This window comes from Ctenocephalides felis, unplaced genomic scaffold, assembly GCF_003426905.1.
Source record: "Ctenocephalides felis isolate EL2017-DRISC unplaced genomic scaffold, ASM342690v1 CF-g0.4_SCAFFOLD_03573, whole genome shotgun sequence".
Lineage (NCBI taxonomy): Eukaryota > Metazoa > Arthropoda > Insecta > Siphonaptera > Pulicidae > Ctenocephalides > Ctenocephalides felis.
The window spans coordinates 22882672-22901298 of NW_020539727.1; the positions used below are offsets into that span (position 1 = coordinate 22882672).

Below are 18627 nucleotides of genomic sequence, written 5' to 3' on the forward strand. Positions count from 1 at the left end.
ATTCCTGAGCTAATTTTTGGATTCCTGAGCTAATTTTTGGATTCCTGAGCTAATTTTTGGACTCCTGAGCTAATTTTTGGTCTCCTGAGCTAATTTTTGGTCTCCTGAGCTAATTTTTGGATTCCTGAGCTAATTTTTGGATTCCTGAGCTAATTTTTGGATTCCTGAGCTAATTTTTGGACTCCTGAGCTAATTTTTGGTCTCCTGAGCTAATTTTTGGTCTCCTGAGCTAATTTTTGGTCTCCTGAGCTAATTTTTGGTCTCCTGAGCTAATTTTTGGTCTCCTGAGCTAATTTTTGGTCTCCTGAGCTAATTTTTGGTCTCCTGAGCTAATTTTTGGACTCCTGAGCTAATTTTTGGTCTCCTGAGCTAATTTTTGGTCTCCTGAGCTAATTTTTGGTCTCCTGAGCTAATTTTTGGTCTCCTGAGCTAATTTTTGGTCTCCTGAGCGAGTTTTTGGACTCTTGAGCTAGTTTTTGCATTCGTGAGCTAATTTTTAAACTTTTTTGCTAATTTTTGTATTCTTGACCTAATTTTTGGATTCCTGAGCTAATTTTTGGATTCCTGAGCGAGTTTTTGGACTCTTGAGCGAGTTTTTGGATTCTTGAGCGAGTTTCCGGATTCCTTAGGTAATTTTTGGATTCCTCAGGTAATTTTTAGAGTCAAGGGCTGATTTTTAGAGTCAAGGACTAATTTTTGAATTCTTGAGCAAACTTTTAGATTTTTTCGCAAGTTTTTGGTTTGTCCATAGGTTGATGGGCTTATGAGTGAGTTGTTAGATTCATGTATTTGTGCATTGGTTTATGAATTAGTGAATTTGATCATGAGTACGCGGATTCATTTATGACTTTGTAGAATTATCGGTTTATGGATTTATAAATTTTTGGATTCGCCAGTTCATGCATTTTTCAGTCGTTATAAATAAAACTCATTTCAAATATAATAATATATTAATCATAACTATATAAAAACTTGCATTTTGAAAAAACAGCTACAACTTTCAACAATTAGAACATAACTTTTTATTACAAATCATGTTTGAGATCACCTATTTGTACATAACAGACTAACAAGAAAAGTTTTTGATTTTCATAAATAAAACCAAATTAATTTTTTTTTTCAAAAAATCAACGTTTGCAGAATTATTTACATAAATCAAGTTCTACAGAACCTCTTTATAACTAGTTAAATGTTTTTTTAGTTATTCTAACCTAAATTTATATTTAACAATAAGCCTAAATTTTAAAAATACTGTATCATAAAATTCTTTTTATTTTCCGTAATTCTTTTTAAAATGTTCCACTATTTTGTCCTTCATTCCTGCAGCGATTTGTTTTACTGCCGGACGGGCCACTTTTCCATGTGTGAGGGCCGGAATTTTGTCTAATAGATAGAGTCCACCCCGGAGTTTTTGGTAATCCTCCACTTTATCTAAAGATAAAATAAATTAATAAAAAAGTCTGTTCACACACACACATAGTTTTTCCTTAAATTTGGTCTCATTTGATTTAGAATGGCTTGAAACGTCGAGAAAACATAAAATTAGCGAATCGAATTTTTTGATGAAAACATAAACTTCTCCTTCGGGAAGTTAAAAAATACCTCATACTGTTCTGGAATTTGTTTTCTTACCGTTGACGTATTTTTCCAAATCTCCGGCCTGGATTTTGCTCTCCTGGCCAGTTCTAAGTTCTGCAAAGGCCACAACCAAATCGCAAGTTCTCGTCATGAGGGACAGTTATTACACAGGCCGATTTTACACTTTGGTGCTCTAAAAGGATTTCTTCGATGTCACTTGGATTTATCTAGAAAGATAAAAGATAAATACAACATTCACCACTATTTTTGTAGATAGAAGATAAGTCTACAATAGGGAATGCAATACCGTTGGAAATTTTCAATACCGGTATTTCGGTAATTTTTCATTTTAAAACCGGAATACCCGTAAATTACCGGTATTTTTATTATCTTAAACAAACGTAAACAAAATTGAAAGTTACTAGTACGAATTTAAAAAAATGTATATACAACTACAACTATATTCAACTAAACAATAAAATAAAACAATAAGTTTATTTTTTTAAATAATAATTTAACAAAATTATATCCAATTTAATTAATTCATTATCACTATCGACGAGTATATTGAGTACTTTTCACCAAAAACAAACTTATGAGTAAGAAAGACTTTTTGGTCTCATAAAACATCATATTACTTTATTATAATAAACTGTTTTGTCTGTATCCGATGTGTTAAATTAGCATAATCTCCAACATTTTAAGAAAATAATTTTCTACACTAATTTAAGATCGGATACTTTGTCGAGATAAATAATAAGTTTCTATAATTGTTGAGTATTGTTATTTAAAACAATGCGATGCTTCTATAGTATTTTCAAACTTCGAAACGTTTTAGAAAAATAATATTTTATAATTGTAATAAGAAGCAAAAATATTTAGTAATTATCATAATTATTAAGCATAAAGTTAGAAAAAATAAAGATTACGCAGGTGTAATCTGTATGATATAAAATATTTTGGCGCAAATATCACTTAAAAAATCGTTACATTTTTACAAAAGATGAAACAAACATCATCATCTATCGGTCCGGTTATATTTATTGTAACACGATATGAAGCCTTTTGGAAAGCAATAAATATTCAGTTTAATGACGCGAGTTGAGATAATATTTGACATTTGTTCATCGTATATAATCACTTGAAGATATAGCTGTTTATGCGATTATGGAATTTCAAGATAAATTTGTTCCGAGAAATTTAAACTTTAGTGTATTATGTATTTTTGGGGTAAATACCGCCAAAAAATTGGGTGGTTTACCGGTAATTCGGTATACATTCGGTATTGCATTTCCTAGTCCACAATATACTGGCCCTTACGTAGAGTCCTTTATATTTAGCGATCTCCTTCAGCCGATCAGTTACGAAGACGTATCCTTCCTCATCGTAATGGCCAATGTCTCCGGTCCGGAGCCATCTGGTTTTTGGGTCAATGATTTCGTCAGTGGCGGCCTGATTGGAATAGTAGCCCAACATTACTGGCCCTCGCATGTATATCTCGCCTGTTTGGTTTGGGCCCAAGGGTTGGCCCGTTTCTAAATCCAGAACCTGGAGAAAAAAGAGTGGGTTAGTTTGTTGGTACGCGAATTTTCGATCGCTGTTTTTTTTGGTTCCTCGTTATTTTGTATTCTAGGATTTTTGGATTTCGGGATTTTTGGATTCTAGGATTTTTGGATCCTGGGATTTTTGCATACTAAGATTTTTGCATACTAGAATTTTTGCATAATAGGATTTTTGCATACTATGATTTTTGCATACTATGATTTTTGCATACTATGATTTTTGCATACTAGGATTCTTTGATTCCGGGATTTTCGGATTCCGGGATTTCTGGATTTTTAACTTAAAGATTTTTGGATTTTTAGAAAACTTTTAGATTTTTAACCGTGACATTTCTGGATTTTTAACCAGACATTTCTTGATTTTTAACCGTGACATTTCTTGATTTTTAACCGTGACATTTCTTGATTTTTAACCTTGAGATTTCTTGATTTTTAACCTTGAGATTTCTTTATTTTTAACCTTGAGATTTCTTTATTTTTAACCATGAGATTTCTTTATTTTTAAACTTTACATTTGTGGATTTTAAAACTTGAGTTTTCTGGATTTTTAACCTTGAAATTTCTGGAATTTTAACCTTGAAATTTCTGGATTTATCAACTTTTACATTTCTGGATTCTAAAACTTTACATTTCTACATTTTAAAACTTTACATTTCTGGAATTTGAAACTTTAGATTTCTGGAATTTAAAATTTTAGATTCCTGGATTTTATAAACTTTGGATTCCTGGATTTTATATTGTTTGAATTTTTGGATTCTTCAGAAATCTAAATTCCTGAATTCTCGACTTTTGGATTTGAGGTTTCTTGAGTTTTGGTGATTTAGATTCATTTAGTTTTGGATCTGAAGATTTTTCTTTTGGATGTCTGGATTATTTGGTTATATATTTCTGTATTCTATGATTTTTAGAATCCTGAGTTTTAAATTTATGGGTTTATCAGTTTTAATATTCTGGAATCTTGTATTCTGTGTAATTGAATTTTTTTATTATTGCATTTTGATTTATAGATTCTTAGCTGCTGAAGTACAGGATTTTAAATTTGTAGATTTCTATATTCTTATTTCTTAAAATTCTGCATCTTAAATGTTTGGATTTTGTATTATTTAAGATTCTTGAGATCTAGATTTATGAATTCTTATTCCTTGCATTTTTGGATTTAAAATCTCTGGAAATTTGATCGTTGTATTTATGGATTATTGAGCTTTGGATTTCTGAATTTTTTATCTTTGATTTCTTAGATTTTTAACCTGGATTTGCGGTTTCATAAACATATAATAGTTTGTTCCTTGAACTTTGGCTTTCTGATTCCTTGAATTTTAAATTAGAGTATTTTTTTATCTTTAAATTTGTGATTTCTTGATTGTTTTCTAGAGTTTCATTATTTGGATTACACACATGTCGATTTTTGAATTTTTAAATTTGTTTATTACTGAATTTTAGATTTGTTTATTCTTAAGCATTGACTTCTTCGATTATTGAGTTTTGGATTTGTAAAATATTTAGGATTCATAAATTATGGAGCTACAAACTTTTGTTTTTTTGATATTTGGATTCTTGGTTCTGTGATTTTGGATTGCTGCTTTCTTTATCTTTGAATTTCTGGTTTTTTGATCATTTGTAAGTTCGTGGGTTTTGGATTCATGGATAAGATTTTGAGGAATTGTGTAATTTCAATCATTTATTTAACATTTACCTTGAGAGACAATCCTGAACCCAATTTACCAACTGAACCAGCTTTAGGCTCGTCTCTTGGATTTAGGCCAACACCAGCACACATTTCTGTCATTCCATAACCCAACAGGACAACTCCTAAAAAATAAAAAGAAAAATAAAATATCTAAACAAAAAAATAACTCATTCATTTTATTACCTCTTGGCAACCTAGACTGCAACTTTGCAATTTGGCCATCGGAAAGTCTTGAACCACCACATAAAACTATATAAACCGAAGATAAATCATAGGATGGTGTCTTCTCATGCTGATTGATAAGTGAAACTTGAAAACTTGATAAAAACAAGGCGTTGATCTGGGGAAAAACAGGAAATTGGTAACCAAAGTTTTTTGCCAGGCAGAGATATTTTTATAATTTTGTGCCAAACCCTCCGAATAATAATAAACAAGATCTGATAAATTTAATAGAGAAAAATGGAAGAAAATGGCAAAAATACAATAATAATAGATGATATGAATTTAGATTTAATTCCAAACAATAATATATCAAATAGTTACAAAGAAATTATAGAATCATCAGGATACAAAATAATAAACAATATAGATAGCCAATACGCCACAAGGGAGACTCAAAACACTAAATACATAATTGACCATGTTATATCAAATTATAAAAAGAAGATTAATATAGAAAAATAGAAGACACAGAAATATCTTATCACAAAATGATAACAGTATTTATATAAAATACGCCGAGAATTAAACCAAAAATGCATAAAATAATTAGATTTAGAAGGACTAGAAAACACAATAGCATGTAAATTAAACTCTAAAATAGTGGACGAATTAGAAGATTTAATAAAAATTATACAAAAAGCAGCAAATGAAAATAAAGTCAAAGAAACAATAAGAGCCAGAGAAGATACCTGGATAACAGAAGAAATTATTAACTTAATGAAATACAGAAACAAATTCTACAATAATTTAAAGAAATGCAATCTAAATGAAGTAAGCACACATAATGCCATAAGAATAAAATATAATAACATACAAAAATATGATCTACAAAACAAAAAGACAATATTAGGTTGTCAAATATCTCCCTTCCGCTTTTTTGCTCTTGGTTTATAATACAAAAAGGCGGAAGGGAGATATTTGACAACCTAATACTATTCAGAAGAAACAAAACAATGTGAAAGTGACTCTCGAAAAATATGGAAACTAATAAATAGAACATTAAGAGGAGGAAAAAATAAAAATGAATATAAAGAAATTATTGAAAAAATACAACATCAGGTTAAAAATATATTTCTTACAGAAAAGGAAAACATTGCGGAGTATCTCAACAAACATTTTGCTGAGATAGGTATGAAACTACAAAAAAAGGGATCATTGCGACTATAAACCACATCAATACACAGACCTAAAAACAATATCCAAATTTTTGAATTAACAGATGAGAAAGAAATAATAGGTTGTCAAATATCTCCCTTCCGCCTTTTTGTATTATAAACCAAGAGCAAAAAAGCGGAAGGGAGATATTTGACAACCTAATAAAAAAAATTGTTGAAAATCTGAAAATAACGCTGCACCAGAAAAGACAAGATAACAGAAAGAATCACTAAAAAAATAATAAATCTAATAGCTCCACTACTTTGCTGTTTTAATAAATAGATACATAGAATTTGGTGTATTTCCATCCAAAGACTCGAAGATATTATAAACACGGACATGAAAATATACACCGAGTTGCTAACTGAAAATAAACTAACAATTAACATCGATAAAACAAAATACATATATTTCAAACATAGAAAAATTACCGAGAACACTAAGCTAAATATTAAAGTAAATATTAGGTTGTCAAATATCTCCCTTCCGCTTTTTTGCTCTTGGTTTATAATACAAAAAGGCGGAAGGGAGATATTTGACAACCTATTAATAGAGAAATAGAGGAAGTGGAAAGCATAAAATACTTAGGAACATTAACAGGGGCATTGAAAAGGATCCACTCTTTCGGCAAAAAAATAAAATACTAATTCTTAAAACGCAAATAATACCTATAATTTTATATGGAATAACAACATGGAGCCAAACAACTAAACAAACCTAAATGACATACAGAGAATAATGAATAAAGCCATAAAAATAGCATATAATTTTCAACATCTAACACCCACCAAATACTTACAAAGAGAAACAAATAATCATTCACTAAATAACATAATTAAAATAGATAAATGCAAACTAATACACAAAATGAAATTTAATCGAATTAAAATACGTGCAACGATAGACATAAATCAAGATATACATGAACACTACACTAGACAATACAACAATTTTCACATTGAACACAATAGAAAAAAGAATTTGAGAGAAAATGTCGTATGATGGAGTGCTAGCAAAATATATAACGAATTGCCAAACGATATTAAGATGACCAATGATGACGATAATTTTAAAAGAAAAATAAAGAAGTACTATAAGAAAATTGAAGACAAAAAAAGACTGAAGAGTTATATATATATATATATATATATATATATATATATATTATGTTAATGAAATAGATATTAAAGTCAAAAGAAATGTATATATAAAATATGAAAACTGTTTTTCATATTCTCTCATACCAGGCACCTCTGTCTGACTGAGATATGAAAATAATGTATATATTTAAATAAATAAATAAACAAAGGTCTTTTAGGTACTTACCTGGTATTTTTGGACAAGCCCAAGTACGTTGAGTTCACTAAATGGTTTTTTCGTATAAATTTTTTTGTTGCCTGCATATAAAGATATAAGAAACATGTAGATGCCTGAAGTCCAATAGCATGGTGCGTTTGTGAACAAGGATAAAGCTTGAGGAAACAGTCTAGAAAAAAATCCAAAATTACAAAAAATTATTCAAATTGGTAGAATGGTCTTTGGTGCATCAAATCCACTCAAAAGTGAGTATATTTTTTGAAGACTTTTGGATTTACAATGAAAATTTCACTTACGCTCCTGCTGCCAAGATGACGTCATTGATGTTTTTGTGATTGTGGACAACTCCTTTGGGAACTCCTGTACTTCCACTGGTGCACAAAATCAGGAGAGGAGTTTTGGATGTGTCTTCGACTTTTGCTGGCCTAAAAAATAGGAAAAATAATAAAAAAATTTGCTAAAATCAATCTTGAAAACCTGAGACAGAAAATTTAAAAATTGGTAATAGTAAATTACTTTGGTTCAAAGTAATAGAATTAAGTTTACTGTTAAGTGTTTTTACTACTTTTACATAAATTTATTCATTTGATTTGCAATTTAATTTATTAACTTCCCGTAGGGTAGTTATAGTAATGACCGAAAATAAAAAATGAATGAATTTTCTTTTGCATTTCTCGACGTTTTGAAGGTTTCTGGATGTGTGTGTGTGTTTTGTATGTCCACATACTTTCGTCCACGTTTTCGAGCGCACGGATCAACCGATTTGAATGGTTTAAAAAACATTCGATTCCTATTGATAGGGAGATGTGCTGATTAGTTTTTCGCAAAGGCAGGTCCAGCCGTTACGGAGATACGGAGCAAAGAGTGCAGAAAATACAAATCGAGTTTATGAGACAACGGAGAATCGGATTTGAATGATCTAAAAAACATTCAATTTGTAAGGATTGGGAGAATATATGATCAGTTTTTGGCAAAGACAGGTCCAGCGGTTTTGGAGATACAGAGCTAAATGTTAAAAAAATGGCAGTTTTTGAGTGAACTAAGCGTCCGATTTGAATGATATAAAAAACTTTCTGCTTGTATTGACAAAACAATTGCTTTTGACGATAAAAAATTATTACATCTTTTTTTATTTTCCATGAAATATATTTGTAATTTTGGATTAAAAATTCAAAAAAATCACCCAGGCTAAGCACAGTCTAAGCGCCACTCTTGTACAAATGTTTACCCAAATGCGTTTAGACTGTTAATTTACTGGACCACTTTTCCAATTTTGTGAAAACAATTGAAAAATGTGAAAATGCCGCCAAGCTAAGCACAGTGTAAGTGAAAATGTTGCACAGAATTATTTGCAAATGCGTTTAGACTGTGACTATACGGGAGCACTTTTTCAATTTTGTGCAAATTAGGCAATTTCTTATTTTTTTGAAATTGAATTCGAAATGAAATGACGATTGTTAATGTTCTGCAAATAAATTGATTTATGATTTACATTTGATTTGCTCAGATCATAACAAGATAGCAAAAATAATTAAAGTTACAGTATTTGTAATAATATATTCGAAAACGTTTAAAATTTCTCGAATATTTTATTACGGTACGGGAAGTTCCAGCAATTTGCCTTAAGGCACGATGCCATACACCACTAGTTTATTATTTAAATAGGTAATTTGCATTTGTTAATTTCATACACGTGTTTTCTCAAGAATCCTTAGAAAATATTTTCTGCGTTTGTTCGTGAAATAATAAATAAAATAGAGTAAACAAGAAAACAAGAAAGGAAATTCATTTAATTGCTACAACTCCTGTAAATATTTGAAGAAGCTTTTCTCTGTATATAAAATTTCATATTTCATAATGATCTTTCTTATTGAATTTAAATAGAAATAATAAGAGACGACGAAGTTCTTGGAAAATCTAGAAATATAATGATTATATATATATTTTAGGGTGGTCCTTAATATGAACATTTTTTAATTTTCTTGCTCTTAAAGGCTCAAATGGTTCCAAATTGATAAAAAACTAGCTGTAAGTGGAATTCTGTCTTGAGGCAATTATGGCATCGTGCCTTAAGGCAAATTGCTGGAACTTCCCGTACCGTAACGAAATGTTCGTGGAATACTGAATGTTTTCAAATAGATTATTATAAATATTGTAACATTGTCTAATATTTATAAGAATTATATAAACTGAATTGCAGAGTTGAAATTATTTGTAGAGTATATTAGTACTATAGTCAGAATTAAAAATAAAATCTGAAATATTTTCGATATACAAAAAACTAAAAAAAAAAAAAAAATTGGAACAAAATTTTTTTTTCCAAAATCAATTATTTTGTTAAGACAAGCAGAACGTTCTTTGAATCATTTAAATCGGACGCTTAGTTCTCTCAAAAATTGCCATTTTTTACATATTTAGCTCCGTATCTTTAAAATGGCTGGGCCTGCCTTTGCCAAAAACTAATAAACACTTCTCCCAATCATTACTAATTGAATGTTTTTTAGATCATTCAAATTGGATACTCCGTTCTCTCAAAAATTCGATTTCTATTTTCTGCACTCTTTGCTCCGTATCTCCGAAACGACTGGATCTGCCTTTGCCAAAAACTAATCAGCACTTTTCCCTATCAATAGGAATCGAATGTTTTTTGAACCATTCAAATCGGTTAATCCGTACGCCCGAAAACGTGGGCGAAAATTTGTATCCATACATACATACACACTCACACACACACACACACACACATCCATTTTTTCTGAGGTATGCCAAAACGTTCAGAAACCTTCAAAACGTCGAGAAATGTAAAAATTTTCAATTCCGATTTTCGGCCCATTACAATAACTTACCCTACGGGAAGTTAAAAAACAATTCTCTGAAAGTTTTAGCTATTAAAATTAAATTTTAGATAGTGCGCAATTCAATCAAACTTTGTATGGAAAGAGCATCGAAAAAATTTTGAAAATTGAAAAAAAAATGTTTTAGGTATAACTTAGCGACAATTGAATGACTTTTTCATTCATTTGTTCACTAAATTACATCTAAAAAACATTTTTAAAATTTTTGAAAATTTTTTCATGCTATTTCCATACAAAACTTTGATTGAATTGCGCACTATCTAAAAGTTAATATTTAGAGCTAAAACTTTCAGAGAATTGTCTTTTATCAATTTGGAACCACTTGAGCCCTTGGAAGCAAGGAAATTCGAAAATGTCCATATTAGGGACTACCCTAATATATATATATAATTTTTTTTCCTTACTTGAAATTTTGGACATCATTTTCATCATACTCTGCAACAAATTTATCAATCGAAACAGCACCTTGGCACTCGTTTTCATTTTCATAACCATAAACCACCAACTCGGTCTGTCCCAATTGCTCTGGAAAGTCCTTCAGAACCTTCCTGACCTTATCCAGACACTGAACATGTGTAAACAGAACCCTTGGTTTATATAAAGGTAGTAGGGTACTGGCAGTGTTTGCTAAAATCAAAAAATACTAGTGATTTTGTGGCTTTTTTTAGAGAGTAGTTTCTACTTACGGACTGTCCAGGCTCCATCCAACATCCCTAAAGTGGCTCCTGAGAAAATTATCCCCAAAACAATGGCAAAAGAGTCTTCTGTGGTCAGTTCTACTAAAGTTATGACGTCTTTGTTGGTCACTCCACGAGCCCTTAAGGCTAGAGCAATTGCTGCACTGCGTGCACGAAGGGCGTCGAAGGTGGTGGAGCGATCGGTGTCTCCGTCGATCTAGGAAAATGGTACGAGTTACAAGAAAATTGTGTTAGAAAAGTTTGTTGGTGATATAACTGGCTGGAATTTTGTCTAAAGTTGTTTTGTTGTATGTGCATTGGTTTAGGAGTTATGTGCGTCGGAGTGGATATAGGTCCAGGGGTGTACACTGTCTGGGTTTGCTTGAGCACGATTTTATGGTATAACAAATGTATGTAAAACAAAAGTATCTTAGAGACATATATGGCCAAGTTAGTTGTCCATACAACTACTTTAGATTTTTCCATAAACAACAATAATTATAGAAGTTACGACCCAAAAATATACCAAAACCTCAGGTACAACACTACCCAAGCTTCTGACTGTCCCAGAGTTTTCATGAATTTGTAGCTATTATATTCAATTTATTTATTTTTTATATTATTACCAGAGATACTCAGTCTTATAACTTAATAATTTTGTATGGTGCTTTTTTACAAAGCTTCTCAAACTTTTGTTATCAAGTACGACTAAACCGCTTGCACACGGTCTGGGTTTGCTTACGCTGTACTTTAGCACGATTTTATGGAGTAACAAATGTGTATAAAATAAAAGTATCTTAGAAATATTTATCCTTAATTTAGTTGTCCATACAACTACTTACAAATTTTTTTTAAGCAAGATTAATTTTAGAAGTTACGACTCAGAAATGTACAAAAGCCTCTGGTACAACACTACCCAAGCTTTTGACTGTCCCAAAGTTTTTATGAATTTGCAGCTACTATATTCAATTTATTTATTTTTTATATTATCACCAAAGATACTCAGCATTATATAAAATTATTATGTTATATTACTCTTTTCCAAAGCTTCTCAAACTTTTGTTATCAGGTGCGACTGAACCGCGTGCACACGGTCTAGGTTTGCTTATGTTGTACTTCAGCACGATTTTATGGAACAACAAATGTATGTAAAACAAAAGTATTTTAGAAATATTTATGCCTAATTTAGTTGTCCACACAACTACTTAAAACAATTTTATAAGCAAGAACAATTCTAGAAGTCACGGCCTAAAAATATACAAAAACCTCAGGTACTACACTACCCAAGCTTTTGACTGTCCCAGAGTTTTCATGAATTTGTAGCTATTATATTCAATTTTTTTTTTCATATTATTACCAAAGATACTCAGCACCATATAAAATTATTATGTTATAAAACTCTTCTCCAAAGCTTCTCAAACTTATGTTATCAGGTGCGACTGAACCGTGTGCACACGGTCTGGGTTTGCTTACGCTGTAATTCAGCTCGATTTTATAGAATAACAAATGTATGTAGAAAAAAATTGTCTTAGAATAATTTATGCCTAATTTAGTTGTCCATACAATTACTTTAAATTTATTCATAAACAACAATAATTATAGAAGTTACGATCTAAAAATATACCAAAACCTCAGGTACAACACTACCCAAGCTTTTGACTGTCCCAGAGTTTTCAAGAATTTGTAGCTATTATATTCAATTTATTTATTTTTCATATTACTACCAGAGATACTCAGCATCATGTAAAATTATTTTGTTATAAAACTCGTCTCCAAAGGTTCTCAAACTTTTGTTATCAAGTGCGACTAAATCGCGTGCACACGGTCTGAGTTTGCATCTCCTGTGTTTCAGCGCAATTTTTTTTAAATAGAAGTATTTTTGCAACAAAACTGTTTTAGCAAAATTTGAACACAATTTAGTTATCTATACACCATTACAAAAACCATTCACTAGCTATAATTATTACAGAAGTTATAGCCAAAAAATATACTAAAACATCCAGTACCACACAACCGAAGTTTCTATTTTTCCCAGAGTTTATATACAATTGTGCTCATTATATTTATTTCATATATCTTTTAATATTTACCATGGATACTCTGTTGCCATGTAAAACTATCCTGTCATAAATTTCTTCTCCAAAGCCCCTCAAACCTTCGTTGGCAGGCGCGGCTGGACCGTGGATTACATTAGTTTCCTCAGGGTTTGAGGGACGCTGGCAGGAACCGTTTAATTTGCATTCGGTTTCTTGGACCATTTTTGAAAATTATGCTAAATAATAATTGTTTATGTTAATTTAAATATATGTACACAAAAATCTAATAATTTTATAAGGATAAATAAATAAATTTATGAATAAACACATATTAATTTAACATAATAATTTTGTTAATAATTTAGTGATTGAAAAACTAGATTATTTAATTTTGTACAAGTTAGTCATTATAGAAATTTATTAAATTTATAACAACTAATGAAGATAAAGATAGATCAAAAAAATATTACACAATGAATTAAAAAATATAATTTAATATAATTTATTATATTTGTATTATTTTTTTTTAATTAGATACTTAAATTATTACAGTTGTATTATTTGTATTTAATTCATATTATTTATTAATTATTCCTAGTTAAATTTGTTCTATTTATTTTATTAATGAAATAATTTCACATAAAAAATCACTATCAAATATCACACTTAAATTAAACCTTTAGATAAAAATCCTAAATCCGGACTTTGATCACCAAAAACTGAATTACAACACCAAATTTAACCAAACAAAAAACAAAAACAAATACCTTGATATATACTGTAAATACAAAAATTAATAAATCACTAATTTATTAATAAATTTAATAAATTTTATCCACAACGCACCGGGCACTCCGACCGAACTTCGGGCATTAAGAGCATTTGGCATTGAGAAAACACTTTTATATAGATAATTATGTAATTTTTTTTTGCTGTACTGTAGATATAATAATTGATATATTAGATAGTAATTAGTTAGGGACAGGGTTTTGCAACATTTTTGTATAAAATTTTTTTATAAGAATAAAGTTGTTTAGAAGTTACAAGAGATGTAAGGAGTGAATGCACTTACAAAAAATATTCAAGAAACATGCTATTTTACCTATAATATCGAACTGTATTTATTTTTGCACTTTTCAATTATTATTTAAAAGTATACGGAGTTGTTGTAGAGTCTTATCATGTATAGAAATATTATAGATTATTTAATTTTGTACAAATTTTTCATATACATCATCAATATTAAACGAATGGTTCAAAAGTAACAAAAAATTCAAGAAAAATGCACTTTTTCCTATAATATCAAATTGTAGTTATTTTTCCACTTTTCAATTATTATTTAAAAGTATACGGAGTTGTTCTAAAGTCTTATCATGTATAGAAATATTATAGATTATTTAATTTTGTATAAATTTTCGATATACATCATCAAAATTACGCGAGTGGTTCAAAAGTTACAAAAAATATTCAAAAAATGCACTTTTACCTATAATATCGAACTGTATTTGTTTTTGTACTTTTCAATTATTATTTAAAAGTATACAGAGTTGTTCTAGAGTCTTATTATGTATTAAAATATTATAGATTATTCAATTTTGAACAATATTTTGCCAACTATTTTTAACAATTTTGCCAAATATTTTATTCATTTTAAAGAAATAGTTCAAAAGTTACAAGAGATATAAGAAATACAGGCATTTTTACATATAGTACCAAACCGTTGTTTTTCTTCGAGTTTTAATTTTTATTTAAAAATACACCGAGTTGCTTTAGAGCTTTGTAATATATTAAAAGATTATAAATTATTTAATTTTATATAAATTTCTCATACCTATTATCTATTCCAAATGTTTTCCATATCTGTACAAATTATTTCTCGATTACCTACTTCTTATATATTAAAAAAAAACTTTGCTGAACAATCATGACTTTCAAAATTATTCACAAGAGTATTTGAAGACTTTCGAGAACTAAATTATTTGATATCATGTACTCATTTTATGTATTTTTGTGTGTCAGTAATTAAAGTTTACACGAATTTATAAAAAACAGTCAAATTTAAAAAATAAACTACAAGCTGGTACTAATTTTGTAGACACATTAAAAATTTATATAGTAATAATACTATTTAAAAAAAATCAATTTTTTTTGTTTTAAAAATAGTACAAAAAATAGGTACTAATTTTGTAGACACCTTAATAATTTATATAGTAATTATAATTTAAAAAAATCAAATTTATTGATTTAAAAATTTTTTAATCTTTTCATCAACGTAATTATTACTAATAATTTTTATGTTTATGTTTTGTGGATAAATTTTGAACAAAATACTAGATTTTTAAAAAATCTAGTATATTACAATTTTACTCCATACATTAACATTTAAATTAAACAAATAATCAAATGAATATTTTATAAACATATTAATTTTATTTATATAAAAAATAGTGCACGTGAATTATAGATAAATCGCGTGATGTTGCAAAAGTACTTGAAACAAAAATTGTTATCATATCAAAATCCACATTTCAAGATCAGATATATACATTTATATATACACACATATATATATATATATATATATATATATATATATATTATATATATGGATTAGATAATTATATATAATCAATTTTTATCAGATAAGACAAGTTACGTCTCAAAATGGACCACATGTTTCTATTTCAATCGCAAAAATATTTCAAAAAGCAAATATTTTGGAAAAATATTGTTTTAAAATTGAAACGCAATATTCTTTAAGACGTATTTTGTTATAAACTGTTAATAATTATTTATAATTTTTAATAAAAAATATGAAAATTATTCTGATTAATGCTCCACCGGATTTTTAAACAAATTCATAGCAAAAATATTTATGGAGTGGAGCTTTTTTTTTTTGAGACAATTTGTTTATCAAATTATTTATTTATTAAAATACACTTTGATATATTTATATAATTAATCTTATGTAGATTAATTTATTATCCTCATTTTTTTATTCAACAACTTATTTGTTAAATTTTTTGTAACTCTATTGGTTTAATTATTCATTTAATAAAATACTTATTTGTTTCTATATTGAGGTACATATTTATTGATTTTAAATTATTTATTTAAATTATCATTTTTATATGACTGTTATTGTTAAAATACTTAATAATTAGTTAACCAAAAAACCTATATTTTAAAAACACTTAAAAATTGTTAAACAAAATATTTCTTTCATCAAAATACCTAAAATTTTGTAAAAGAAAAAAACTTATATTGTAAAAATACTTAACAATAATAATAAAAATGATAATGATAAAATTAATAATAATAATAACAATAATATAAGACACTTAAATTTTTTCAAATATCATAAAATAACCCAAAATTTGTTAAATAAAATAATTATATTGTAAAGGTATTTTAAAGCTTATTAAAATACTTATTAAATTTTTCAAAAATACTTTTAACAAACAAACTAGTTATATTTAAAAATAATTAAAATTAACTAAATATAAATAAGTTTATAGTAAATAAATTAAATAATAAATAAATAAGTAATAAAATAGCTAATAATTAATTAAATTATATTAAACCTATAAAATATTGACTTAAGCCTTATTATAATATTATTATACCGACGGCTTGTAAAATAATAAATAAATAATATAATAAATTAAATATTTTATTTTTTTCTTCACGTATTTATTTGTTTACTTATTTAGATTATTATTAAATGATACATTGAATGATTTATATTAATTATTGATTTAATTTTAGCTTAATTTTTTTCATTTTAAATTTTTGGAACAATTATTTATTTGATTAATTTGTTTGGTTAATTAATTAGTAAATTAAATGTTTATTGAATTTATTTATTTACATAACAACTACTAAATTTAATTATTTTATTGAAACCTAATTTTTCATTTAGTAAATTATTTGATAATTTAGATTAATTTATTGAATTACATAATTTTGTTGTTTTTTTTTTTTAATTTATACGTTGACTGTAAAATACTATAATTATTTAATTTATGGTATTAAAGAACAAAATATTTAAAAAAAAAAATCAACACGAATAATTTTCAAGACATTAGGCAAAAACATAAATTATTATTATAAATAGTTCTATTTTATATATTTTTTTTTCAAAAGATATGATAACTTTTAAAATTTTGAGTGACAAACAAATTTCTAAGTGTCTTTTATTTTCCATAAATGATAAAGGAAACTTAAGTGTTTATTGATAAATAAATAAATATACTTATATATATATATATATATATATATATATATATATATAAATTTACCTTATATTTATAATTTTTTAACAAACGATTTCACTGACGTACAAAACACGACTAAATTATTTTAATATTAAATAATTTTTGTCTCAAATTATTTTTGACGTAATCGAAAAATAAAACTAAAATATTTGCTTTATCGATCTTATCTTAAATAAATTAAAAGTTTATAACTTTTGGATCGTGAATAAGCACTATTACTAATATCAAATGTTTATATTTGATTAATTTGTTTATAAAACATAATATATATATATATATATATATATATATATATATATACATAAACTAGCTGTAAGTGGAATTCTGTCTTAAGGCAATTAGGGCATCGTGCCTTAAGGCAAATTGCTGGAACTTCCCGTACCAAAAATTTTTATTTTTTTTAAAAACGATTAACATTTTTGAAAAAATAAGATTTTTGAGAAACTATAAATTGGACAAAAATTAGTTTTTTTTGAAAAAAAAATTTAAAAAAAAAGATTTTTTTTTTTTTAAAAAAAATTTTTTTTGAAAAAAAATTTTTTTTCTTTATTTCGACATATTGTAGAAGATCTGAACTTTTTTTCAAAGCAATCGTACTGCTTTAACTACATAGGGACAAAATATAAAGCGCGTAAGCGCCGCGTCGCTGTCTAACGCATAAGCATTGGTACGGAACCATAGGAATGTTAACAAAATGTATACTTATTGTTAAAATCTCTATAAAATATCTGATAATTTGATGTGCATATGTCTAATGATCATTTTGACCGCCAAATGGCTCATTTTTTTACTTTTTTCTCTATATCTCCGAAACCGCTGGACCTACCTTTATGAAAGTTGTATCGATTCTTCATCTTGTCAATACAAATAAAATGTTTTTTGAATTATTCAAATCGGACGCCCCGTTCTCTTAAAAACTGAGTTACCGTTTTCGGAACTTTTTGCCCCGTATCTTCGGAACGGCTTGACCTGCCTTTGCCAAAAACTAATCAGCACGTCTCCTTATCAATACAGATCGAATGTTTTTTGAATTATTCAAATCGGTTGATCCGTGTTCCCGAAATCGTCGACGAAAATTTGTATCCGCACATACATACACACACATACATACATACACACACACATACACACACATACACACACACACACACACACACACACACACACATACATCCATTTTTTCTAAGGTATGCCAAAATGTTCAGAAACCTCTGAAACGTAAAGATATATAAAAATTTTCATTTTCGATTTTTTGCGATTA

The 18627-nt window shown here is 27.8% G+C and overlaps 1 protein-coding gene across 1 annotated transcript; it reads right to left on the reverse strand.

Annotated features, from left to right (window-relative positions):
- Window positions 1-1685: 1685 nt before the first annotated feature.
- LOC113389794 (luciferin 4-monooxygenase-like) lies at window positions 1686-13946 on the reverse strand. Its single transcript, XM_026626801.1, has 10 exons — window positions 13857-13946; window positions 13144-13325; window positions 11063-11270; window positions 10781-11003; window positions 7818-7946; window positions 7531-7690; window positions 5011-5167; window positions 4834-4949; window positions 2899-3126; window positions 1686-1805 (listed from the first exon to the last, which is right to left on the reverse strand). The coding sequence occupies exons 2-10, from the start codon at window positions 13309-13311 to the stop codon at window positions 1686-1688; spliced, it is 1509 nt and encodes a 502-aa protein (XP_026482586.1). The 5' UTR covers window positions 13312-13325; window positions 13857-13946.
- Window positions 13947-18627: the final 4681 nt, after the last annotated feature.